The 27,976-nt window shown below is 42.6% G+C and overlaps 1 protein-coding gene across 1 annotated transcript; it reads right to left on the reverse strand.

Moving 5' to 3' along the window:
* Positions 1-27,137, reverse strand: Trpv5 (transient receptor potential cation channel subfamily V member 5). Its single transcript, XM_059257646.1, has 15 exons — positions 27,028-27,137; positions 23,446-23,543; positions 23,180-23,302; positions 22,511-22,648; positions 22,106-22,204; positions 21,742-21,914; positions 21,453-21,599; positions 19,012-19,224; positions 8,066-8,152; positions 7,894-7,970; positions 6,895-7,060; positions 6,636-6,702; positions 4,703-4,971; positions 1,286-1,392; positions 1-619 (listed from the first exon to the last, which is right to left on the reverse strand). The coding sequence occupies exons 1-15, from the start codon at positions 27,135-27,137 to the stop codon at positions 322-324; spliced, it is 2,172 nt and encodes a 723-aa protein (XP_059113629.1). The 3' UTR covers positions 1-321.
* Positions 27,138-27,976: the final 839 nt, after the last annotated feature.

Raw genomic sequence — 27,976 nt, forward strand, 5'->3', positions numbered from 1 at the left:
ATCGTCCAGATGTTAATCAAAGATGTCAGTGTCCTCATTTCATGTCCTCAGTTGCCAGTTTCTCAAGATATGAGCCTTAGAGGAACCCAAAAGGTATGTACAATAGATGACCACTGCCCATCTCTACAAATGCTGAAATGTAAAGGGTGATATATTGCCCCTTAAAGAATATTTTATATATACCTTCCCACAACTCACAACCATTAGTCAGATTCTTGCAGAACCAGGTCTCTCCCTTTTTCTGTCCCTCTTCCTCCCTAACCCTCTCTCTTCCCACATCTTGGCCCACCTGGGGCTAGTTCTAAAGTAGCAGGATCCTCTTTAGAAATGGTAGATCTCCTCTCCATCCCCCTCACCAAGGTCTAGTCCAAGATTCAAATGTCCCAGGGTATTTCGACGGAGAATTTCCCAGCCACGGTGGCTACTGCTGCTTAGGGATGTAGTCCTAGACAGAGGAGGTGTTTGGAGGACCACAGAGCCTCTAGCTAAAGTGCCAGTCTCAGTCCCAGAAGGCTGTTTCTCAGATAGCTGCTCTTGCACCTCCTCTTTGTCTGAAGATTTGAAGGCTTCCACATAGCGAAGTACTCGGTAAGGATTCTGGTCATGGTGGTACTCGACCCTGGGAGGAAACAGAAAGGACTCATGATAGCTGAGGAAGGTGGGTCGTAGAGAGAAGCAGAGGTGAACACGGAGGAAATGGGATATTAGGAAATAGAAGGAGGGACCAGAACTAAAGCAAGAAGAGCATCTAGAATGGAGGGGCCAGAAGAGAATGGAGTGAAAGTTCACCTGATAATGAGGTGAGAGAAGTAGGAAGTCAACTATGAGAGTAATGGAATGCAGGCTGTGCTGTATGTAGCAACATGAGAGAGAAAAATAGATCTGCGTGTCATGAGGTTTCCAGTATCCAATTCAAGGCGTACCAGTGAGGGATGAAGAGAACCAGGTCAGGGGATAAGGGTTGTCCATGAAGGAAGAAGCTAGAGTCAAGGCCAAAGTATATTGGAAGTGAAGATAAGGAAGTAACATGAATAGACACAAGTTAAAAAAAAAAAAAAAAGGACAACCCATATCTACACCTGAGCGTTTACATGTCTGTACGCATACCATTTCACACACCACTGCCCCGTAGTAAACACAGCTGGCTATTGTTTTCTAACCCCCCACTGACACTTCACCTCCCCCACTCTCCCAACAACAGACTAATGCAATTCCATGACATTTCCTGGTTGCTCGCCATCTCAGAGATTGCACCTGCAGGTTTCACATACAAACTGTCACTCACCGTAAGAACCAGCGGTCCCCCAGGCCGTACTCGCAACCACAGATACCGGATCGAGGCCACAGGAAACGAGGCATTTTCCTCTCCAGCATCACTGTGGTGGCCACAACCTGGAAGGAGATGAGGTAGCAAAAGATCTGAGAAAGAGCCACAAAGGACAGAGAGACACCAAGGCCACCAAAAAAGGAAACAAAAACCAATCTGCTCAAGGAAGACCCTGGAGGCCAGTGGTAAGAGCCACCATTGATCCACATCTAAGCTTGTCCCAGAACCATGCTAACCTGTTTATCTCATCAAAACAGGACAGAGGATATTTTTAAATAGAACAATGAGTTCTATATTATTATTCATATTCACAGAAAGTGAGTCATTCAAAACTAATGTGATTTCCTTCCTACCTCTAGTAGGAAAGCTCAGACCAATGGCACTGACTTAAATAAAATTATCAAATAGAATCTGTATGATGTCAGAAATGAAACAAGGCAGCTCCAGTTCAGGGACTTCCTAACAAATTAAAAATCCATATCTTAAGAAGGAAAATGTTTGATTAATGTCTGTGTACTTGGCAAGGAAGTTACTAGTAGTATGTCCCATGTTCTGTCCTTTGTCCTGACCTCATTAGTTGGCTAGATGAAACAGACATCAAGCTTATCAAATGTGCCCATGACACAAGACTGGGAGGGATACGTAATACGTGGAGTGACCAAAGCAATATAAAATGATTGCACGAAGCGGAATGCCTCTCTAAAGCCAGCAACACAAAGAACTAACAGAACAAAATGAGAAGTGTTCTTACCTTACTTTTAAGGAATTTAGCTCATTCGTGTAACAAAGATCCAAGGGTGATGGTTGATTGTGAGCTTAGAGTGGCCACTTGTACCTCTGGTTGACAAACTGACTCCATTGCACATGTTATTGACAGTAAGTAATGTTTCTTCCATAAGAAGAAGAAGAAGAAGAAGAAGCCTCTTCTGGGACTTTACCGCTCCCACCACATCAGGAACTATTCTAGTATCAAACGGACTTGGGTAGAGTGTGCAGTCCAGATGGGTTGGGGACAGGAGATTATTGATGAAGGAGCTGTCAATTCCTAACATAGCCAGCTCTCTGTGACATGTCTTTCTACGCTCCCTCATTGTCTTGTCTTCTCTTGGTCCCTTCATTGTACCAGGTTCTCTCCCACCTTCCTTCCAATCATTTTGTTCTCTTCTCCTGGATAGCTAGCCCTCTTTCCTCTGAAATGAGTCCTCATGGTTATTCTTCATTTAGCCTCCCTTGACCCTTTCGCTCTGGCCACAGAGCCTATTTTTTTTTTTTTCTAGATTACGATCTAACCACTTTCAGACACTTGGTTAGAGCAGATGGGGCTGCACAGTTAGTTGGTTCTTCCTAACAGACTGGAGAAGAGGGGACCTCACCTTCTTACTGCCACTTCGGCCTCCACTATCCAGCACTTGACCTTGTCTTAAGTTCAAAAATAAGCCTTTCACCTAAACTTTGTTATAGTCCCATGGAACTTAGAATTGTCTGGGGCCAAACATGCTTTTAATCTTATTTTTTGAGATATAGAGAATTCAACCCCTAGCCTTGGACATACTAGGTATAATAGTTTGAATGTAATCATCCCCTATAAGCTTATAGGGAGTGGCATTATTCAGAGATGTGGCCTTGTTTGAGCAGATGTGGCCTTGTTGGAAAAAGTGTGTCGCGGTGGGGGTGGGCTTTTAGGTTTTCTTTGCTCAAGCGTCACTTAGTGTAACATTCAGATCACTTCCTGTTGTCTGTGGGTTAAGATATAAGACTCTCAGCTCCTTCCCTAGCACCATGTCTGCCCGCACACCACCATGCTGCATCATGATGATACAGGAATAAACCTCTGAAAACATAAGCCACCCCAGTGAAATGTTTTTCCTTTATAAGAGTTGCTATGGTCATGACAACCTTCACAACTCTTCACAGCAATAGAAACCTTAAGACACTTGGCAAGCAAGGTACTATGCAGCTACATCTCCAGCCCAAAGGCATTCTTTTAAAGCCTGCATTGTTGGACAATGTCAGAAGAGTCAGAGGGTGCAACTGTAATGGGACCTATAGAATTGTGAAAAAAAGTATACCCTGCCCCTATTCCCTCAGGTGCCTTCAGCTTCTTAGAAGCTGTCAGCATGGGGTGGTTTATCTTAGAATAGAGAGTCAGGCTGAATGGGTAGAACAGGGAAACTGATGGGATGTGTAAGGTAAAGACTGGATTCTAGACAGATATCCAAATCTAGTTTGATGTTTTAAACTTCCCAGTTATGAGGATCAGTTCATCCACCTCCAACTCCTTACAAAAAGCTGTTTGGGTTTGGTTTATTTCTCTTTGTGGTCATGCAACCTCATTTATATAGACTCTGATTTGTACCTCTCCACTATTCTCTTCAGCTAGCTAGTCCTACCCATCTTTAGTGTCTCTCTTAAACATTTCTCCCTCGATAAAAACATTTCCTCGTTTTCTACTTTAATTCCTCATTTGCATCTCTTCTTAGCATGACGTACTTCTCTGTAGCAATTTTGCTTCTATGAGTTTTCAGCTTCCTATGAAGTGATTTACTTAGTGTCTGTCTTTTCCAGAGCTTGGCACTTCAGCTGGAGGACCTCCTATGTCTGTGATGGCTGTGTTTGTGTCCCAGCTCCTAGACACTTCCCTGCATATAACAGGCTTTTGAGGAGTATTGCCACATACACACTATATAATTATCTGAAGAGTAAACATTGGTTATATTCAAATATTTATATAGTACTCATGTGGAAAGATATGTGCTCTCTGATACATAGGAGGAAAAGTCTGAAGTTGGAGAGTAGAATTACAGCAACATAGGGTTTAGTTCACTGTAATATGGATGCTTCTGATAATAAACTTTTCACAATATGGAAAACTCCTATTCTCTGAAACCTTACTCAAATCTACAAAATAATAAGGTCGTAATTAGACTAAAGAATATACTGAATGACTCTCACACAGATACATAATTATGCTGAAAAGCAGCTCAATTACTTATCAGTCTTTGGAACATAGCTCGTAACTCTAGTATTTGATTAGCTTATTGTGATACAAAGAAAAGATATAATAGGGATTTAGGGATTTATAGAATCTAACAGAAGAGAAGCTCTAAATTTATAAACTGCATTATATAAAAACAAAATATTCTTGTTCTCTGTGGATTCAGACTTGCAGATCCACATTTTACCTATAATAACTACCCAACTGCTTGCTTAGACCCTCCACTCCATCAACACATGCTTCAGGTTTGTATAACTGAAACAATAGCCTCGTGGGGCTGTCCTGGGACTCCACTAAGAGTGGTTCACAATGAACACATCCTACTGTAATGTTTCCCTTCGGTTCCTGCCCCTTTGCAAGAGCAACACAAATGGACTCACCTGTGCTCTCCAGAGCTCATCCCTCTCCTGGGCCACTCGCCAGTGAGTGTCCCCCATCATGGCAATGAACAAGTTGAGCATGAGCAGGGTGGCAATGATGGCGAAAGCAGAATAGGTGAGGTTGTACATGAAGGGCAGATCCACGCTGTAGTTGGCAGGGCCATCGATGTTGGTGAGGAAAAGCTCAAAGGTGCTGAACAGTGCTGTGGGGTAGTCGGAGAATTCCCCCAGACTGTCTGGGTTCTCTGTCTGGAAAATGATACAGAAGGCTGCTCCGCCCAGGAAGATGCAGATGGGGAATGAAATTGTCACAATAAGTATGGACTTAGTTACCATTAGTTCTGTTTCTGATCTATATATCTCCATCAGTTTATACACAAGTACATATGACTGTGTATCTACAATACAGTTACCTTAGAACTGGCTAAACCTAAGAATCCTGACTAAGTTCACTGTTTTGGGTAATGATAACACTCAGCCATTTATCACAAAGAATTGTATGTGTGCACATATGCACAATAAGTTGCCTAACAGATTATTACCTTTTGGAAAACCAAATATTTGAAAGGTAAGTCATTAAAAGAATGTATTGAATCTCCTATGACTTTGAAGAGCAGAGCACATGATAAGGCTAAAAGAAGAGCACTTTTTAATCTTCAAGACTTCCAGAAAACCACCCGTCACTCTAGGCGAGCTTTGACCATCATGGAAAAGCTGTCTCACTGGTGTGCACCCTACCACATGGCAGGCTATTCTGGATCCTTACAACAGCACAGGGCCCTTTAAATGGCTTCTTTCTGTATGGTACTGAAATATGTGACAAGGTAGTCCCAAGAGCATACAAAAGAGTCTGTATGAAACACTTGCTTCTTTAAGTAAAATCACAAGGGCAGGGTGATCATTTAGGGGATCAGAGATGTAGGACATCTTCAGGAAATAACTGCTGTTCTGCTAATTGCAGTCTGTATATGGGTAAGCAATTTATGGGCAAGTAAATTTAGGGTAGGGAGAAGGAAGAGAACTTGCATCGGGCCTCACAGGATAGAGTATTCCATACAGACTGCAAGTTTGATCCTTTCACACTTAAGATCCTAATATATATATATATTCTATCGTTTTGTAGGGAACCTCATTGAACAGAGAAACTTCTAGAGATACTGATAGGGTTCTGTAATGATGGGGCAGGGTTCTTCAGAGATCATTTTTCTTGTGCATCCTCTTCTCTAATGGGTGACAGACACAGAAGATTGAGTTAGAATTGCAAGTTTTTCATGAATCAGACCTGGGCCTTCTTCCTACGAGTGCAAACTCTTTTGTGCCTGCCAGTGCTCCCCCGATTCTCTCAGCTGGCTTCTCCTTCTTGTGCTGGACTTTCTCTGCTTCTTGGCACTCCCCATTGCACTTGTTTGTCTCCATTCTCTCGGTCTCTCACCACAGCTCTTCTTTGTCTGCATTCTCTGCCATGTCTCGGGCTCTCCAAATTCTTATTATGTACCTCCTTTCTATAATCCTTCCCTTTTCTCCATACTTTAAATGACTACATATAGAAAGAGGGCACTTTCTGTTCTATTGCATGCCTTCTATTTCTTCTTCTGAACTATAAACATAGCAGAGTTCAACATGGCCTTGTCCCTATTTGCCAAGATAGTATTTAAAGTATCTACAACTCTTCAGTGTTCGATGTCTCTCTTTCTCCAGTAGTCCTTTAAGGGGCTTGTGGCACAGTTAGCAAAAATGAATCTTGATGGCTCAGAACTCATGAGTCTACCTTCCAGGCCAACCTGGATGGTTCCTTTCTATGGACAAAGGTGTATTTTTAGACTCAATTTCCAATAGGAAATGAAAACAAAAAAAAACAAGTGAAAGTGTGAACTGAGACAAGAGTCATCTTACTGAAGATCTGCCTCTAACAGTCTAGAAGTAGTGCTGTTACCTGAGGCAAATCCCAGGATGACCATAGCCATCAGCCAGCAGAAGCGTAGTAGGTCTCCAAAAATCATCTACAGGAAACAAAGAAGAGGAAGAAAGATGGGGTGACTCTTTCTCCACTGTCTCTGAGCAGCTGTTGCTAACAGATCTGAATGTCCCCATGATGCCTCCAGCTTGGCTCTGAACAGCATTTCTCTTTTCAGCTTTCCCCACTTATGAAGGTCCTGTATCCTAATCAGAGGGAGGTTTGGGAAAGCACTGACCTTCTGAATCATGATTGTGAAGGGGCCCAGCATCTGGAATCCTCGGGCAAAGTACATGACACTACACCAGCCCAGCACCAGGGCCATGGATATGGGCACCGCCTCCCCATTCACACTGGTAAGCCTCATCACCATGGTCACCAGCACAAGGGAGGCATAGGTGATGCTGGAGTGAGAGCAGAAAGCAAAAAGTGAGGTACGAGCTGGGAATACTCTGGATCTACTGTAACATGATAGTGACTTGACTAGCCCCTATGGTGATATTTTATTTGTGCTGAAATGTGATTTTATTTGTATGTTAATAAATAAAGTTGCCTAGGGGTCAGAGCTAATAGCAAGCCATAGCAGAAGCCAGGCAGTGGTGGCACACACTTTTAATCCGATCACATGGCAGGCATATTCTGTGTGTTCAAGGACATAGCCAGCTTGGAGATACACGCCTTTAATCTCAATACCAACCACAGAGACCTGGAGGTCTGTATAGACAGGCAGTGACGAGGAGGTCATGTGGTTGGGTTTACAACCAATGAGAAGGCAGAATAGAAAGTCAATAAAAGACAAACACACAGGAAGTAGGTCTCTTTCTCAGGGGAAGGACGCCAGCAGCAATGGGTGGTAAGAAGGTGGTCTCAGCCTTTGGCTACTGCTCTCTGACCTCTGGGACTTTTAACACTGCATTTGGTTCTGTGTTTCTTATTTAATAAAACCATTTAGAAATACATCTACATTTGGCACCCAACATGGGGTTCGAACCCACGACCCTGAGATTAAGAGTCTTATGCTCTACCGACTGAGCTAGCCAGGCTCAGTCCATTTTGAATTACCCCACACATTCAGGCTAAGTCTTAACAGATAAAACATAAATCCAAAGATTCGAATCCACTGGGCAGAAATCTCAGGAGTGTTACATCCAGGTCATATCCAGGTCTCAGCAAAGGAACTGTACACCTGTAAGACTCTAGTAAGTGAAATCAGGGCCTGAAAGAAGAAGACACTCACATGATGACATGGAATGGTCCCCCAAGAACTGTCTGTCCAAAGTAGCGAGAGGCACCAACTCTGAAGATGTCTGGGATCTAGGAAAAGATGATAAAGCAAAAAGAAAATATAGACTGCAATTCAATAGGGGACCTAGGTAGATTGCTTTATCCCAGACTCCCCTGCTCCTCACCTCTAGAAGTAGAATAACCACAGCCCCAATGACTGTCACCAGCTCCCCCACTAGCCGGATATCATCCTGGTAAGTCACATATGCTTCCTACAAAAGGAAATCAGAACAAGAAATATTTCTTAATGTGAGGAGTTGTAACCTTTGGTGCCCACTGTCTAAAGCTGTCAAGTTGTGTCCAAGAGAAGGAAAAGCTCTTTTTATCACTATCAACGTCAGCCCACTGTAACTTCCACTCTGGCTAATTCTGGGACCAGGACGTGAGTTTACGTGTCCAAGGTTTTCTTATAATGTTATATGCTAATGACTTGATCTAGTCTGTGGCAATGCTGCCTCCTTTATATATGTTGTGAGTAACAATTTCCATATGTATTGAGCAACTGAGACAACATTTCAAAGCACCAAAATGACCAAATAAAATACTGGGCATGGTGGTACATGCCTGCAATCCAGAGATTGAGACAAAAAAACAGAGCACAAATGCAAGGCCAGCTTGGGCTACATAGTGAAACCTTGTCTAATGAAATGCCAGAAGAAAACAAACAAAACAACAAAGCATGCCAAATGGGTAAGAGAGATTAGGAAATGGTGATGGTGGTTTCTGCCATGGAACGAATCCAACTGCTCCAATCTCAATGTGACTTCCACTCACTTTTCACATATTGTAAGCATATCTCAGAATTCAGGGGCCACTATGGGCCCAAAACTTACTAGCTCTAATGAGACCTTGAAGCACTGAAGACATTTGATCATAAGGCTTCTCATCTGGAAGAGGAAAACTCTAATGCTTATTTCCTGTAGATAGTGTAAAGGTCACAGTAGGTGTTGCCTTTGGAGTGTACTTTAAAACATAAAAAGCCCTAGAAATATTTATTGTAGTTTTACTGATTTGGTAATACAGAGTAGGGTAGAAATGGGCCTAGATATGGATTTTGGTTTTCTGGAAAGAGCCTGATTATCCTGAGAAGTCAAGATATTCCTGGGGTCAAGGTGGGTTGAAGGCCATCCTATTTCAAGAGTATGCAGACTTGATAATGGAATTCTTCATAAATGATCCTTACCTACTGAGAATCCATGACCTCATTTGAATGAATGCAAGAAAGTTTTTGGACTGCTTTTTTCGGGGGGAAAATTCATGTACAGACAATTTCAGCATGGAATTATACATCTGAGTTGAGCAAGTTAAAGCAGTGTTGGGCCTGCCCCAGAGTTCTTTGTTTGCTGGTAACTTGGTTTGTTTGCTTTTTATCCTCAGCCCTTGCAACTATATGAATTCACTTTCTTCTCCACTGAAATTCAGTTCACAGAATATGTCCTTTTGCTATTGATTACGTCTATTGCAACTATCTCTTACAGCATACCATGCCAATTCGTTTTTAGACAGTGGGTAAGTGGACAAATAAACAGTAAACACATTAACTTTAGAAATAACTTTAAATGTAGAAATTAGACAAGTGAATCTGTTCTTGTACAAATTTTGTCAAATTTCCTTTTGAAATTTTGTATCTTGGTGAGTGGGTCTAGACCAGTGGTTCTTAACCTTCCTAATGCTGTGACCCTTAATATAATTCCTCATATTGTGGTGACCTCCAACTATAAAATTATTTTCATTGTAATTTTGCTACTGCTATGAATTGTAATGTAAATATCTGATATACAGGATGGTCTTACGTGGCCCCTGTGAAAGGGTCATTTGATCCCCCAAAGGGGTCATGATCCACAGTTTGAGAACCACTGGTCTAGGCAATGCCATCAACTTTTGCTTGTTTCCGTTAAGAAGAGATGCCCAAGCCTGGTGGTGGTGGCGCACGCCTTTAATCCCAGCACTCGGGAGGCAGAGCCAGGCGGATCTCTGTGAGTTCGAGGCCAGCCTGGGCTACCAAGTGAGTTCCAGGAAAGGCGCAAAGCTATACAGAGAAACCCTGTCTCGAAAAAAAAAAAAAAAAAAAAAGAAGAGATGCCCAACCAAGAATGGCAGTAAAAGTTTGTAATCCCAGCAACTGAGAGGTGGAGGCTGAAGGATTGTGAGTTCAAGGCCAAATCCCAGCAACGGAGAGGTAAATTCGGGAGAGTTGGGAGCTCAAGCCCATTGTTTGACTATGTAATAAATCTGAGTCCAGCACGGACAACCTGAGACCTTGTTTTGAAAGAAAGGGAGCAGGAGGTTGTGAGCACTATGCTCAAGACAGAAGATGGCACAGAGCTATGAAGATCAGGCGCCCCTAGAGGCCAATGAAGCAATGACAGCATCTATGTACTTACTTTAAATGAAAAACAAGAAACTTGTAGGCAAAACAGGTGACCGATCTCCCTTGCTGGGGCTCCCCACCCAACTCCATCAGCCCTTCTTTTCCCATTCAGCAGATTCCTTTACACGGAGACATTCCCCTGCACAAATTCACAGTCAGATAGGCATCCAGAAACTGCAAACTTTTGCTTATAAGCTGCAGGCATGATGTGGCTGCCCTTTCTCTCAGAGTCCCCTCCCTTAAACCAGGCTACAGAGTATAGGGTCTTCTGTGAGTCTGCTTCTTCCTGTTCTTCAAGACCAGTAAACAAAGGGGTTTTGTTGTCTTCCAAAAAACTCTATTCTCTCTGTCTCTGTCTCTGTCTCTGTCTCTCTCTCTCTCTCTTTCTGTATGTGTGTGAAATGTGTCATAATAATAATTGTTTTAGGCACTTAAAGCATTGGCCTTTGATTGAAGAGTTTCATACTGACGAAATTCTTTTTATTTAGAACGTTTATTTTTATGGCCTTAAGAAAATGGTATTGCTTTAAAAATGCAGAGACCTTAGTTTTTAATGATACATCTCTGATTTCTCAGGAAGTGATGAGACATCTCTTTACTCTTAATTATCATTACTCTTAACTAACTATCCTATGCTTCCCTAGAATTAAACTCAGACAAATAATGAATTTGCTTTTTTATGTTTCAGAATTTTATTCTTTAGGGATTGTACTCCAGATGTTCTGCCTAAATTAAGCATCTAATTCATAGTTCTTTAGATTTGTGGTTCTTAAAAAAAGGGTTGGGGATCAAGGTTGTGTTTGGTAAACTGTTAAAGCTACACAGTCACTCAGTCTCAACTCCTGTTTGTTCAGCCTCCCTGTTCTTTCGATGCCTCATTTTCTTTCATTTCACAGGACCTCATGCCTTCAGGCAAACATAGTGCTGTCCATCATCTTCTTCACCCTGCATCCCTGTATTCCACTCTCCTCCAAGCTTTGAGACTACTCTTTTGGAAATGTGAACATTATCACATGACTTTTCTTTCATGCCTTTCCTAGCTGTCCAGTGCTTTCAGGCTAAAAACATAGACGGTATGAGAGAATGTTACCTAAATACTTACCAGAGTAGAAAGTCACTACATAGTGTCTGGACAGGATTAACAAACAGACTTAAAAGCAGGGGATCCTCTGAGAAAGGGTAAAACCTGGTTGATCCCCCTGGAATGAGATATGAATGGGGAAGAGTGGCGGGCCAGGATGTAACTGCTATTTTGTTTGATTTGATTCTTTTTGTTTGTTATTTTTGATTTTGTTTTCTGAGACAAGGTCTTATCATGGTAGCCCTTGGCTGGCCTGGAACACATTGTGTAGACTGGGTTAGTCTCAAATTCACGGTGGTCTTTCTGCCTCTACCTCCTGGATGTTAGAATTCCAGGTGCGGTTGCCATCACACCCAGCACTGTTGTTTGATTTTTAAAATCGTGTGTATGTGTTCTTTTAATTAAAAGTGTCCATTGCGAGAGAAGAATCAAATGTAAAGCCTAGGTTGACTAACATGATTTACCAAAATCACTACTCTATCCTCTGTCTTGTGTTCTTATGCTGTGTGTGGACTAATGACATGCCAACGGTGTCCTGTTAACCAGGCCTTAAAACAGGATTTACTCTTCCCTTAAGAAACCTCTGACACCACATTTGTCTAGTTCACCCTTCCTTGTGCTTCAGGTTTCAGGTCAGGCCAACATTCGTCTGGGTTTCCTTCAATGCCTTTCTGCAGTGAGCTCAGATGTGTCCCCTGTGGGCACCTGGTGCTGCTCTGATTATAGACCTCAGCTAGGGCACCGAAGTGTCTGTGTTCCCCACATCTCTTAGAGCGCCCTGAGGACATTAGCATCTTATTCCTATTTTTTATTCACAGCTTACAACATTGTGAGTATTCATTTAGCAAGAAAGGCAAGAAGGAAGAGGGGCTGTGGAAACAGCAGAGAAACAGCGTTCCCTGGAAGCTGCAGGCTGAAGAGGGAAATAAATCAGTAAGTGGGGATAGAGAAATCTACTTGGAAGCAGACCAATTGAAAAGATGGTACCTGACTGGGTTCTTCTGAGACTACCAGAGTCCTTGCTCAAGGTCATCTGAAACATAAAAGACACTGCACTCCACTCCTCTAAAAATAAGTATTTCCCACAAATAACCAGAATTTAATGCATTTCCACATGGCTTAGAATTTTAGGAATTGTTAGCAGCATGGGAGCTGTGATAACCTGGGATTTAATTGTCAGTAACCAGATCCCTTGTCCCTCACACCCCATTGACAAGCTATCCTAATGAGCTGACTTTTCTGGATAAAATGCTCAGGAGAGGGCATAGCAGAGCTTGAGCCACCAGTGAGCTGGAAGGGCTTCACATGCACCGTGTGGAGAAAGGTGAACAGTAATGATCGTCCCAGAGCACAGGAACAGGTTGAAAATCCCAGTTCACACTTTTGATTTTCTCCTCCCACATCAGACCTACAAAGGGCCCCACTGGCAGTTAATGGAGGATTTCTCTGATTTTCTAAATTGAGCAGAGCTTCTTAAACAGGACTGTCAAGTGTTAATGGCAAGTGTTTACCACAACACAAAGGCCAAGTAGGATCCCAGGACAGTTTATGTCGACTCAACTCATTGTTTTTCTTTAAGAAGGCCTATAGGTTTCCATGGTTTGTATCCTGAAGTAAGGGCTGTTGGCCTTAGAAGAGTAGGATCCTGTTCCCAGGAAATGTCACCCACTCAGAGTTTATCACCCAGTCTCTGTATTTTCTCAGGAAGGTTGATTGGGAAATTTTCTTTCTCTTCCAAGAAGTCATTAGGTAACAGTGACCACTCCTTTGTGAGTTGTTCTTGTAAATGTTTTGCCCCCTACCTCCACTACATTTGTTTTACTTTGTTCTGATATGCTTCGATTTGTCATTTAATGTAGGATTTCACTATATAGCTCAGGCTGACCCAGAACTCACAATCTTGGCTCACCACGGCGAGTACCGGCCAACATCCTTTCCCTTTGCCCTTTGTCCATTTCCCAGAACCTCTGGTCAACTTCTTTCATCTTCAGCTCTGCATTTCACTATGTGGAACAGTGCAATTCACTGAGAAATTTAAACTGTAAGACAGCAGTATGTGTGTCTAAGGAACTACAGAAATTAGCCCCAGGAGATTAAGATCCATTTCAATATTTTGATCAGAGAATAAGGGCACTCAGGATGATGAAGACTCCACGTAACACAAAAAATTCCACCCAACACATAGTCTTCTTGCCCTGCATTCCACACATTTTCACAAAATCCTGTAGTGTACCTGAGCACCTCCAGAGAGGGCTTTGAGACCAATAACTCCCTCATCTTCCAAGTGTTCTGGGAACACTGAATAAAACTGATTTCTGTGTTGGTTTAAGAACAATTACCCATTCCCAAAGAAGTATGATTTACTCTATATCTAATAGGCTAGCTAATTACATAAATCATAGTGATGCTTATGAAAAGTGGAGAACAGGGAGTACCTCAGAAGCTGGGAGCGGGAGATATTCCATATCTGATAGGATGTGCTCACCTTTACAAGTATTTCTATATAAAAGGTGAGGGTGGTGGACCTGGGCTAGTTCAAAGCCTAGAGACACGGATTTCTCATGTGATGCATCTACAATGAAAAAAGGCTACGATATAGCATATGACTCTGGAGACAGAAATTGCCTATTTCTGCAGTTATAATTCACAGATCTAAGATGATGGACAACTGAAGCCTACTAACACCTACACTGCCTTTGCCAACCAAATGTCTCTGTCAAAGTGCTTAGTATCTTTTGGATTTGTAGCCACCACTGTTTCAATGGTGCTCATTTTATTTATGAGTGAGAGGAACATTAAATGATAAAATGCTTTGCTGTATAAAAAGTGATCTCCAAAGTCACATCATCCATACCCGGTAGCTTATGAAAAATGTAACATCATGATTCTATCCCAACTTTACTGCCAGAAACTTCAGGTGAGCTTAACAGGGTCTCCAAAGCTTGACAAGTGTGTTCAGGGTACACATCGAAGCACTTGATAGAAGTTATTTTTATCTCCCAGGATCCCTGTTTCTGTTCTTTCCTTCCTTGGCTTTAATTGGGATGCTTGTTCCCCAGGGAGCTGATTAGAAGCCTTGAACAAGGGATTGTACAGAATTGGAGATCAGATGGCTTTTCAAAGGGCTATGTGTCTAGGGTTGTCTGGAGCTTAAGATAGAGAAGGGCATATGGAATCATCACATTGACTATGCCAAATCAATGATTTAAAATAGATAGGAAACCATGTATAATTCCTAAAATTGTCCTCCCCCCTCATTCTCCACATTCATCACAAAGAAATGATGATTTTACCTTCATTAAATCTGATGCCAGCTCTTCCTTACCACCTCCCTATGAAATCACTATGCCAATTCACCATTTTCTCTTGCTTGGTAAACTATAATAGGCACCTGATTGGTATCTCCATAGTTTCTTAGTCATTTCTAGTCTTTTTTGTATCCTAGTATACTGTTTGGCATGAGGATTTTTATTAATGCTCATCATTACATCCAGCAGGGGTAGGAAAAGGCTATAATTGTAGCACTCAGAAGTCTGAGACAGGAGGACTGCCAAGAGTTTGAGGTATACCTAGCCTGTGTAGAGAGAAGCAGGGCACTCTGGCAGAGTTATTTTCATATTTAAAATTCCAAGCATCCTGCACATTCGAAGATGAAGATTAACCCCAAATATGTCCTGAAACACCCTGTAAAATTGGGGAAGATCTGCCTTCACAGCTTCGTCTATAGCATCTTGCTCAGTTCTCTGTATTTTAATCAGTCTTATTTCCCAGACATTGAAAAGACTTTCCCTGCCTTAGGCTCTGTGTATATGTGTTCTCCTTGCCCAAAATTCTCTTTTCATTTTGACCTAAGCTCAGGGCACAGGATTCTTTATAATCCTTTTCTGTCCCACAAAGGAACCAGGCTCCTGCTATGTGCTATCTTAACAATGTGTCCTTATTTTTTTTTACTTTGGGTAAAAATTTAGTGATGAGAAACTTTTAATCAAACATATTTATATGCCAGTTTGGTTAATGTACATCAGTCTATAAATTCTTAAGCAAGAATACTGTCAATATTGTGTTTTTCTCAGACCATGGTTGTTGAATTTCTAGTACCCATGCTAGTGTTTAGCATTATTTATTTCATGAATGAAGTATTTAAATAGTTCTAAGAAAAGGAAACAACAGCAAAGAAGAACTTGACAAAATCTTTTCTAAGAGTCAGAAGGGATAGGTAGACAGATAGATAGATAGATAGATAGATAGATAGATAGATAGATAAGCAGACAGATAGACAGGCAGACAGACAGATAGATGATAGATAGACAGACAGATGATAGATAGATAGATAGATAGATAGATAGATAGATAGATAAATAGATAGATAGATAGATAGATAGGCAGGTAGATGGGCAGATAGGCAGATAGATGGATAGATGGGTGATAGATAATCTTGCTATATAGTCCTGGCTAGAGTGGTACTCTGCATATAAAATCAAGCAAGCCACTTGAGTGCTAGGAAATGGGCATGCGAAAATAACTGTAACCATGCCCAGATGTAATGATGGGTGTTAGTCAATACTCTCATGACGAATAGTACACTAAAGACCAAAGTGACCCTGTGACTGGGAAGTTAAAAACAAACTTCCAGGTTGGAATCTGATAGTTCTCAATTCTACCTGAATATTAGTCACTTGAGTTTCTTTAAAAGACCAAGGCCAGGCCTCTACTTCATAAGTTCTGAAATTGTAGGTCTGGCTTGTAGCACAAGGACTTGTTTTTTTACTAGCTTCTGAAGCCTGTCACACATAATCTTGTTTACAATACACAGATCTAGAAAGTGACAAGATTGACTAGTGGTCACCCAACTATTTAACTTCAGTTAGTATTAAAATCCAAGAAGCCAAGCTGCCAAACCTTGAACTTCTCAATTATTTGAACTCTGTGGCTAAACAATAAAGCACATGGTCATTCTGACACCCCCAAATCTTAGTGGAACTAAATTAGCTCCATGTAAAATCCCACACATGAGGCTAGACTGTTTCATTAAGGTCCTGAATCCCAGTGGTTTCCATAGACCCTAAAAGATCCATAAAGGTAGTCTCAGGGTGACTGAGAGCCCTGTGTTCCCAGCACTATTAGTGTCATTGACTATTAAGTATTCATGTATTTGAGCAAAAGCTCCCTGAGGTAACTAATTGATCAACAATTGAATTCAAGTCTAGACAGCATATTTTTATACTTTTGTATTTCTGAGGCTTTCAAGTAATACATAAGTAGAAAAAAGAGAATTTCATATTGTTCAAGGAATTTGGTGCAATGTGAAAGCAGAATATTCCTAATTATGGTGATAAATTCTCACGTTATTCAAATTGACTTAGAAACAGAACATTCTAGAAACTCTGCGCCAAGACTTAAAGATTAACAGCAAAGAGTAGGCACCATTCACTGATGTACAATTGCTATCTAAATCCCTTATTTTGTATCCTTGACCTTCTTACTCCTTGCCCCATTGCCAAGAAAAGAATATTTAATAAGTCTTCCATTTTGTCCAGAATGACTGACTTAAGCAAAAAGGAAAAGAGTAAAGATGTTAAGAAGGAAGAAAGAAGGAACAAGGGAAACGAAAGAAGGATGGCTGCGGCACTTAGCTATAATTGTGCTATTTTCAGTCCGGAGGCAAAGGAAAGAGATCGTTCAAACATAATTTAGACTACCTGAGTCAAAGAAATGTGTTTATGCATAATTCATCCTGCCCCAATGAGAAAGACATGTGAGACTTAGTCGTACTTATTACTCAGCATCACCGAAGTGTAGGTAGGGCGGAACCTCATGTGTATCGCCAGTGTGTAATCTCTGTATTAGTGTGAGACAAAGGTTGAGGAAGAATACATGGGAGGACACAGGGGCAGAGATAATGGGAAAGTCTATCTACTCTGTTTGTTCATGGTTATATTTTCCCCATTACTAGTCACTTCCTTCAACCTCCTAATGACCATTAGTGTCGCTCTCTTTTCCTAAATGTCTCTTTGCTTCTATTTCGTCAGAACTTTCACGCCCAGATGGAGGCAAGGGAAAAAAATTTCCTCTGAGAACCTGTATATAGCTCTGATATTCTGGCAGTATCATCATTTACTTTGTGCTTTGTGATAAAATAATCTCTCTCCTCCCTCCTCCACTCTTCCTGCGTTGTCCACTCTTCCTCCCTCTCCCTCTCTCTCCGATCTCTTCCCGGTCTATCACTCTTTCTCTCCTCTCCTCTCTTCTCTCTCAGAATGAGTTTTACAGTTGAATAATACAGCATATTAAAATCAAGTTAATTATACATGTATCGTATATATGATACGTAGTACATATATATAGTAAGACCATAAATGTAACTCATTTATTTTATATATCATATGCTCTGTATATATACAAACACAAATGTGTCTATATGTGTGTGTGTGTGTGTGTGTCTATACATATGTGTGTATTGTGTATATATATATAAAAAAGAGATAAGTTGATGATATAGAAAAAGAGAGAAAATATAAAAAAAATAGAAATAAGAAAGGTAGAGTGTCTTCACCTGGTTTGGGGTTCTTGTCCCTGTTTGTGTATTACTTTTATCTAACCCAACAAATTCAATGTTTTGCTCCTTGATTACATGAAATTTATCTACTCTTTGGGACAAAATCACTCCTTTTCTTACCTGGGCTAAACTCTTCCTATGGTCTCTGTACAGACCAGTGGTCCTCAACTTTCCTAATGCTGTGACCCTTTAATACAGTTCCTCATATTGTGGTGACTCCCCAATCATAAAATTATTTTGTTGCTACTTAGTAACTGTAATTTTGCTACTGTTATGAATTGTAATGTAGATATTTGATATTCAAGATATCTGATATGTGACCCCTGTGAAAGCGTCATTCGACCAAGAATCACTGGTGTAGACCATAATCTCCAGCATCCAGCTCTTACTCAGCTTGCACAGTTCTTTCTTTTCTTTTTCCTTTTGTCCTATCTCTTTATCCTTTTGCAGACTGTTTTAAGATACCAGAACAAAAATTTCAGGGTTTCATAAATAAACCCCCCAAATGGTATTCTACTGGTTGGCCACATCTGTCCAAAGCTACTCATCAGAATCTATGCATTTTGTTACAACAAAAGGAGAGTTTTCTCTATTTGGCATCATTTTTAATCTATTCCACACCTTTGTTTTTTCTATCTTTACCTCCTCAGACCTCTTCATGACACCATAGAATGGCAAGTGCTGTATAGGTGATTTGTACTCAACTGCTGTCCCTTCTGAGTATCTTTCTACAGAGTCTCCAACAGAGATCTAGACAACCCACTATGAAGTGGAACTCCTTGGTAAATTACATGGAATTGCACAAATGTGTAAAGTTGGTAACACCAAACACTTATTAGAAAAGTTTTTTTGTGCGAAAATTTGTGGCTCCTTGGACAAACACTTTTACTGATGAGGCTCCATCTGTGGCCCCTATCTTCCTGTCTAATTCTGACATTAGTGACAAGGTGCTGGCAACTTCCTGGGCCCGTGGACAGTGTCTTTTTTTGGAAAGCATACATATGCTCTCTAACACCATCACCCCATGCCACCATTCCCTGTCATCCTGCTGTAGAAGAATTACCTGTAGTGTTTTCTGTTCCATGATGGTGTTATCTCGAGAATGTGTTCGGTTGGTGTCACGGAACTTGAGCGGGCGGTAAACACAGCATGTGGTGAAGCAGATCATGTAAAAGATGTACAGAGCGCCCAGGAGGCAGAAGTAAGGCTGCCCATACTTCTTCCACTTCAGGCTCACCAGCTCTTTCACTGGGGTCTGTTCTAGAATGTGGCGAGCCTGTCAGAAAGAGTACAGGGCAGAATGAACAACACGGTGAGCAGCGTTGAGTGTTGAACGGCCTTCCAGATGACAGGGCATCAGCCAGTCACTTGTCTCTTTGACAGGCAACTAGCAATTTCCATTGTATGCTAGGTTTTGCACTAGTGCTGTGGAGAAAGTATTTACAGCAGTGAACACAATGCGTACAGCAACAGTGAGGCTATAATAGATGATTAGTAGCCAGGTGACTGAAGGGACAGTTAGGCAAGACCATCCCACAAACAGCAGCAGTCACTAGGAAAAGAAGGTCTGAGAAGCCACTGCCCCTTTGTGGGTAAGATGTGCTTGGGACTAGGAGAGCATCTGTTGAGATTAGTGGATAGAAATTGCTTGGGAGAGATAAACAATAACAAAGATCACTGTGCAGATGCACTGCATACATCACAGTAGGGAGTTTGATTTGTTTTCTAAATGTAATAGAAAGCAATTGGGAATTCCAAGCATTAGTCCAATTTGCATTAGAAGCATGGTTAGACTGGCAAAAAGCAGAAGACGTCGGTAGGATGTGGCAATAGGTAAAGCCAGATGGGATGGTGCTCGGAGAGAAGCAAACAGCAAGGTGCAAACGAGAGAAGATCATGGGTGGGATGAAGCATCTGAAAAACCAGGAAGAGGCAAATGCCAAGTAAAGCAGAAAGGCTTCGGCAGAAAAACAAACCAATTTCCTTGAGGGTGGAGGTAGGAAGAAAGACAGTTTCCAGATATGCTCAACAATCTGGGCAGGAAGTTGAAGGAGCCCCCAACCAGAGAATCGATTTCTGCCATAAAACAGAAAAATCTTGTTCTTCAGATAAAACTAAGAGTGACAACTGCAAGAAATATAAGCAGGAGCAAGACAGGGGGTGTTAAGGAAAAGCAGCTGGTCCAGGCTGTGTGAAACCCATAGGAGAAGCTGGTCCAGACTGTGTGAAACCATAGGAGAAGCTGGTCCAGGCTGTGTGAAACCCATAAGAGAATGCAGGAGGTGATTAATATCTGATATCAAAGTGGGGGGTCGAAGGATCTTCATAGTCAGTGAGGGTTTGTAGTCCTAAGAAAACCTGCTCAAACTTTAGGTCTTTCCAGGATTGTTCCAGAACCACACAAAGTGGCTGTTCATTTTTTCTTCTGCTCATTAGTTATAATACTCTTTTGTGATTTGTGGCTCTATAAGGTTTCTTAGGAAATTGTCACAGAGCAGATAGTCAACAGAAACTCAGTTTTACCGGTATCTATAGGCTCCTGAAGACAGAGGCCTTTTCTCCACTCTAGACCCTTCCTTTCAGTCTGTTCAGTCCACTATGTCTCAATTGTCTTTGCATTGTTCCATCTCAGGAAAATTTGATGCAAAACTCAGGATTTTGTTGTTGTTTGTCTGGGGCTTCTCATTTGTTTTCTTCTTCCCAGTGACACATGACTTCCCCTAGAGGCCTCAAGGGGGACGGTACACTTCCTCTGCTCCTTCAACTTCCTGCTCTGGGTTGTCAAGCATGTCTGGAAACTCTTCCTCTCTCCACCCTCAAAGGTAAAAAAAATTCCTGCCTATGGCTCATCCCTCCTGCTTTATTTTGAATCTGCCTCTTCCCAGTTTTTCAGCTGCCTCATCGTCTTGTCCATTGTCTCCTCTCCTTTGCATTTTGCCTTAGATGTGTCTCATCACATACACGCTGAATGGCTCCCACTTCCATTTTGTGGCCCTTGTGCACAGTGTGTACCCCCATCATGGAACAAACCAAACTCTACTGCAATTTATGAGAACATCAAACCAAAACTGAAGAAACTGGCTGAAAAAATACATATTTTTGCCTCTCTCTGTCCCTTTGCTTCCTGCTTCCTTGTGTATTGTCTGGGACAAAGCAGGTACTTAATACCCTAATTGCTGGATGGAAGGGAGGGAGGAGGAAGGGAGGGAGGGGGGGGGAGGAAGGAAGGGAAGTGATTCCAAGTTAGAAAATTCTTCATCCAAAAGGTTAAAATAATATAAATAATCAGAGAGAGTAGAGCCCAGCAGGGGGAAAGTGGTCTCAGAAGATGAATGTTGGATGATATTTGTACCTATGGAAACTATTTTCTCCTACAGACAGTTCTCTATCTATTGCAAAGTGTGAAGTATCTTGGGATCAGAGTGTCTCAGCAGATAGAAAAGCAAGCAATTCCTCAACATGTGCTTCTCACATGAAGGTTCTGGACCTGTATGACATCTATACCTCTTTCTTCTTGGAGGAAACCACAAGCTCCAGGAAGGACAACTCCTCGCCCCAGGAATCAATCTCTGTGATGTCATAGAGGGAAGATGTTAGTGGCCCACAGGACCACTGGATATGCTTCCGTTTCTGCATCAGGTGTTGAAACATCTGGTGGAGCAAGCAAAGATTTAAGTAGTGAGTGTCTTAGCAGATGGTCTAGAGAACACCTATGGGCCATGTCAGTTACCCATGCTAGTGATGGGGTAGGAAGGGAAAGGTCATTAAAGACACCTTGGAACATGGGTCTCACCACAGTGTTGCCTTCCACCCCAGCCAGCTTGAAGGGGGTGAGTCCCTGGTTGTTGGGCACAAGTTCCAGGGACTTCAGGTGGTCTCCCCCATCATAGGACAGTAACAGGTTGTACATCTGGCAGGCAAAGGTTTTGTTGGGCTGCAAGATGAGTATGTGCAGTACTGTGTTTCCTGGGGAAGACAGAGGTTGCCATCAGGTTCCCTGATGACTCACTCCCCATCCCAGTGTTTCTCTCTCTCTCTCTCTCTCTCTCTCTCTCTCTCTCTCTCTCTCTCTCTCTCTCTCACACACACACACACACACACACACACACACACACACACACACAGCATCCAGTACTTTCTCTCATCCCCACTCTTACCCAGGGAGTCCTGGGCCCGGATGTCAGCTCCATGTTCAATGAGCAGCCTAACAATCTCCTCGCTGCCCACACAGGCAGCAAAGGACAAAGGGTGCTCTCCTGTGGACACAAAGAGATATGTGACAGGAGACAGCATGATCAGAAGAGGAGAGGGATAGTTGGCCTCCAAGCCTACAACTGCCTCCTCCTCCCCTATCTCAGCTTGTGGCTTGGGATCACTTGCCCAGCGGAACCCAAGGCAAAAATGCCGCAAAGTGTTGTGGAGGGAATTGGCCTCTAGAAGGACTGCCCCCTCCCACCTTCTCAAAAGATGGAACCAAGGAAAGGCTCTTCTTTAGCCTCCCCTCCTTTTGCCCAGCCCAGCTCTCCACCTGCCCTTTCTCTGAGCCTGGCCCTGGAACTCACCATAGTAGATGAGGTTGTGGGGACTGCGGTGGAAGGCGGAGCCTATAGCTCTGGCGGAGACACTGGCCCCTCTGGCAAGCAGGGCTCGGACCAGGTTCACATTCTGGTTCATGACTGCGATGTGTAGTGCAGTCTGACCTGGCCCAGAGAGAGCTGTGAGTCACAGTTCTGTCTAGGGCACAACACACCAGAACCTTTTGCAGAAGTTCCCTGAGAGCTTGTCACACAAACTTCTGTTGTAGACTACAGAGTAGTCAGGGACCAAGGACAGTTAATCCCTCAGCCTCCTAGATCAGTGTCTCTATCCTTCATTTATTGAGGGGTTGCTATACATATAATCAGTCTAGTGTTGCAGGGAGAATGGGGGGAGGAGAGAGAGAGAGAGAGAGAGAGAGAGAGAGAGAGAGAGAGAGAGAGAGAGAGAGAGAGAGAGAAAGAGAGAACTATGAACTATGGGGTTAATGGCCTGAGGGATTCTAAGAAAACTAAAGAGAAAGATGAAAAGACTAAAAGGGAGCCATGGAGGCTAAAAGCAAAGATCTAGGATCTTGTATTTATCCCAACTCATGAGGAACCTCCCTGAGCCCATCCTGCACAGGTACATTTTAGAAATGGTAGACCACCCACCTACATCTGTTTCAGCTTTGAATTATTGTGAAGCCTCCTCACCTACAAATGGCTCACACAATGTGGACTCTGTGACCAGGTATGGGGCAGCCTCCATCAGCATTACAGCAGCATCCAGGTTGTCATAGAGGGCTGCTACATGAAGCGCTGTCTCCCCGAGGGCTCCTGGAATGAAACAAGGCAAGAATACCAAACACTTGCCAATCTCTCTCAGGAAAGAGGCTCTTGACCCCAGAAGCACCTCAGCAGCCTCTCCAGGCAGCCCTTTCCAAAGCCACCTCTATCCCTCCACTCATGATCTTACTTACCTCTTTGTCGAAAGTCACAGTTCTGGTCAAGCTGAAGTTTCTTAAGCGTACACAGATCATTTTCCTTGGCTGCTCTGAGTAGTGGAGACTCCCTAATACTGGAGGAAGATAAGTAGAAGTCCATTAGGGACCATCACAGAGAAGCCATGATCAGAGGAGGCAGAGCCATTCCCTAATATGGTCACAACTCTCACAGTGCACAGAAATCAACTTTGTCACTCTCGAGTTCTTTGTTGGACTCCAGGGATGAGAGGACACTAGAGTAAGAGCTTATTTCCAGGCTACTCTGACTTTCGTTGTGGTTCCTCTAACTTCAATTCCTCCCAGAAAGTGAAGGCTTGTATGTGGCCTACATCTTAGCTGAAGTTGATAAATAAACAGGACAGTTCTTCATGTTGTTGAAGACGTTGGACTTAGGACACAGCTCTCAGATTATTCAAGCTGGGTTTAACCTGAAAGCCTCCTGCTATGGTCTAATCTTCCCTAGTACCAGAAGGTATCATGCAAGCTGCCAGGGGGCAAAAGCAGTCAACAGTCCTATCCAGCTGTGACATCTATGAACAGCAACATTGACCAGCATGGCAAGATATCCCTAAAGGAGTAATTGTGACCTGCCTATCTTTCAGTAACCAACAACTGTCTAATTAGACTTAAGTTCCAATGAACAGGAAGGAAGTCATGTCTGGTACTAGAAACATAGGCAACTACATAGGGCTCATGAGATCATGGATCTTAGAAGAGAACCTACTATCACCATTTTGCTAGACCAGCATAATTCTTAACAACTTTCTAATACTTATCCTTATACCCATAGGTAAGTATAGCTGTCAACTCTTGTTAAAGAAGACTTTTCTTACAACAAATAGAGACTGTCACAGAAAACCACAACTGGACACGATGCACAGGTCAGCAGAACATGGGGATACAAGCCCAGTGAATACATCTTCAACACAACTCCTGCTCAGAACCATAGCAGAAGAGAAGACAACAGATTGTAAGAACCAGAGGACCAGAAAGTCTGCTGTGAGACTGTGTCTCTGACAAATGGCTGTCTAAAAAGACCTCAACAGTTGCAGTATCAATAGACACGTTAACTTGGAGTAGAGAAAAATATCAGAGCCTTATCCCTAGACAAAGAACTATGGGCAATTAATGACTGCTGAGAGGAAGAAGCAGCCTGTCCCAGAGATAAGCTCCACAAATATTTGTTTAATACAACCTGGTTAACCTGAAATCATTTACACACAAACAATGAAAGTGTACTCAGCAAGCTGTATTCGTATTTTTGCAAATATGTGTGCTTATGTGTGTGTGTGTATGTGTGCGTGTGCGTGTGCGTGTGTGTGTGCGCGCGCGCGCATGTGTGTGTGTGTGTGTGTGTGTGTATGTGTGTAAAAACAATAACAAACAAAGAAAAAGGGGCCATTAATTTGAGGGGAGGGTGGGCTTGAGAAAGGCTGGAGGGAGGAGAGGGAGAAGAAAGAGTGAAGTGATTACATTTTAATGAAAAACATACTAAATAAAAATAATTAATAAATTAATTAGAAGTAAAACGTAAGAGATAGTTCCTGAGGAAGGAGAGTCTGGAGCCTGCAGTGGATTTCAAAGTATCCTTGTAGAAAATTAAAAAAGGACCCCAGGCAGGCCTCGTGGACTTCATCTAAGCCACATAAGTATGTCAGGAGCCTGAAAGGCAGACAAGGGGACATTTACATTTATGTCAGTCCCCCAGGTTCCTGGGCCAGCTAGACCTACTCTCCGTAGCCAAGGGGAGTTTGGTGACCAGACACTGAAGGACTTGGACTAGCCTTAGACCTTGCAAATCCTGGGAAATCCGTCACCTAGATTTAATGGCTGTTGAAAGCTGAGCTCTGGATTCCTGCGTCGGTCCCCACTCATGTTCTCACCACTACTTTGGGTTATTTAAATGCACTTCTCAGCTGGGAGTAGAGTGTTGGGGGTGCCCATAGGCCATGCCTTCCTCCTGTACTTAAACCTTAGACCTAAGACTCTGGATATTTTGTTTTCACCTAAAGAGGAATGAGCAGTGCGATTCTCAGCTGCTTGAGATGGTCCCACAAATGCCCCTAGGCTAGTCTTTGCTTTTGACTTTGCCTGGATATACATGGAATAGGAGATAAAGCCGGCCAATCCCAATCTTCCTAGACAACATATTTTAGGCTCTAGAGGAAAACATGGGTCGGGCAATTCGGGGGGTCGTAGGGAAATCAGAGGAGACAGACTGCTGGCTATTTCTCTTTGATTTCTCTCAGTCCCTGATTCTTCTTTTCTGGCGTCTCCAGGGAAAAGGAACTTCACAGTAAAGAATCGTTTTATCCTGCATAATGCTCTTTAAGGAGAGACTTACAGAGCCAGAGGTCAGACCCTACCCTAGCTCACCTAAGTTCTTGGTCCCAGTTGAGCCTTGTGGCCTTGACCAGCCCAGAGTGTCTAGGTGGATTCCTGAGTTTACCCTTTGTCTCAAGGCTGTGGTATAAAGCTCTGTCCATCCTAACCCTTGATCCCACTGCACCTTTGCTGAGGAAAGGTCCAGAAGTCAAATGAACTCAAAGACTTCCCTAGTCTCACTCTAGTTCAAGGAACAGAGAAGCCAAAGTTCCCATTGCACAACCTAGCGAGGAGCTCTGTACATAAGCAGAGTACCCGTGGAAGGACTCGGTAAGAAAGATAAATGCAAGACTCCATGTTCACGATCATCAAAACTTTCAAGACTGGGCAAACTGGACACTGAGCCAAGCATGAGGCTCTTCTGAAGCGCTGGCAGGCATTCTTTGTCAGCTCATTCCGAGTTCTAGCCAGCTCTTAAGGGGAAGCAAATCCCACAAATACCGATGCAGAAGCTCACCTGAGGGAGGATCTCTAGTCCCTTGCTGGACAGCTTTTCCTACTTCTGGACCTTGGAGCTTATTCCTGGAATGATCTATCTGGAGATGGATCAGCAACCCTGGACTAAGGGCCTTCAGTTATCTCCCTGATCTCTGGCAAGCCTGACACATTAAAAGGTAGAATTGAACTCAGCACACCAATCTCACCTGAGCTGCCTTGCTCGGCTGGTCACCTCCAGGCATGACACAAATAAACCCCTCCTCCCCCTCTCCCAGACAATCAGCTTTCATTCTTCCTGATGACAACTCCTTCATCATTCTGTCATCAATTCCTCTAAACAAAGGCTACTTCAAAACCTGTAAGATTTGATCTCTTCCCCTCAAAACCTACTCCTAGCAACCTTCTCTTGCTTGGCTTCCCCACCAATCCTTCTGTCTTCTTCAGCTTTTGCATCCATATTCAAGATCTCTCTCTCTCTCTCTCTCTCTCTCTATATATATATATATATATATATATATATATATATATATATATATATATATATATATATATATATAATGCCATATTTTCTATTGCCACTACCATGGGCTAGCTGGAGTATTATGCCAGCTAGCCTGGAAGGGGTAAATAATAGGCAAGGGTCTGACACTGAGTTTGAGTGCTTTCTCAGGGGAACAGGCTGTGCACCAAAGGACTCAAGAATCTATGGTGGTTGAGTACCCTCAGGAACCCTACCTCTTCTGTTGTAGCATGTGAAGCTGATCCAAGTGCTGATCCCAGTCTTGTTCTCTGACCCACCAGCTGAGAAGTTTCTGGAGTTGGATCCAAGGCCTTTTTGCCCCCATGTCTTCTTGCAAGCACTTGCAACTTGTGCAAGTCTGATGGAAGGAGCCAGTCTAGGATGACAGCAGCTGAAGAGGCTAGTCCGCTGGGTGAAGACCTAGGTCGATATATCTCCTGGGTGGCTGTCGGGTGTGAGTGTGTTGCATGTGCACTGAAGAATTAGCTACCTTCTGGGAGAAGGGGAGGAGACCTTCACATAATTGAGCCTGGGGGCACAAAGCAGCCTGGAGTAGGGAGGGGGAAGGGGAGGAACCTTCTTGGTTCTTGGCAGTAGTGGGCTGGGCAGCTGAGACTGGGAGAGGCTGAGGGGTTGGGCCAAGGAATTTGAAGATAATCTTGAAGGTGAAACAGGTACTCTGGGATGCAGAGCTTAGAAGACTCCTAGGGGCTTCTGTGTGACTCCTGATGGTGAAGAGCGGGAATTGAAAATGATTAGAGTATAGAGAAATCATGAGAAACATTTTAGGAGTGAGATAGCAGGTGTAGGTTATAATAAGGCAGCGTTACTTTATTAAACAGTATCTTGCATTGGCTTTCTTAAGATTTTTAATGAGACATGTTGGTATTGTTGAATGTACTCCTTCAAAGGACCTGTGAGGTCAGTGGAAATAAGGCAAGAGTTGCTTTTGAATGAGAAGATACTGTACTGAGAGAGAGTGTTCTGTCTCAATCCCTGGGCTTGAGACAGAACTGAAACAGGCTTTGAAGTTGGGATCTTAGCTCCCAATTCATTGCTCTCCAGGCCTTTCTGCTTCTTGGGAAACTTTATATATATATATATATATATATATATATATATATATATATATATACATATATACATATATATATAAACACTTTT

Source organism: Peromyscus eremicus, chromosome 3 (assembly GCF_949786415.1).
Source record: "Peromyscus eremicus chromosome 3, PerEre_H2_v1, whole genome shotgun sequence".
NCBI lineage: Eukaryota > Metazoa > Chordata > Mammalia > Rodentia > Cricetidae > Peromyscus > Peromyscus eremicus.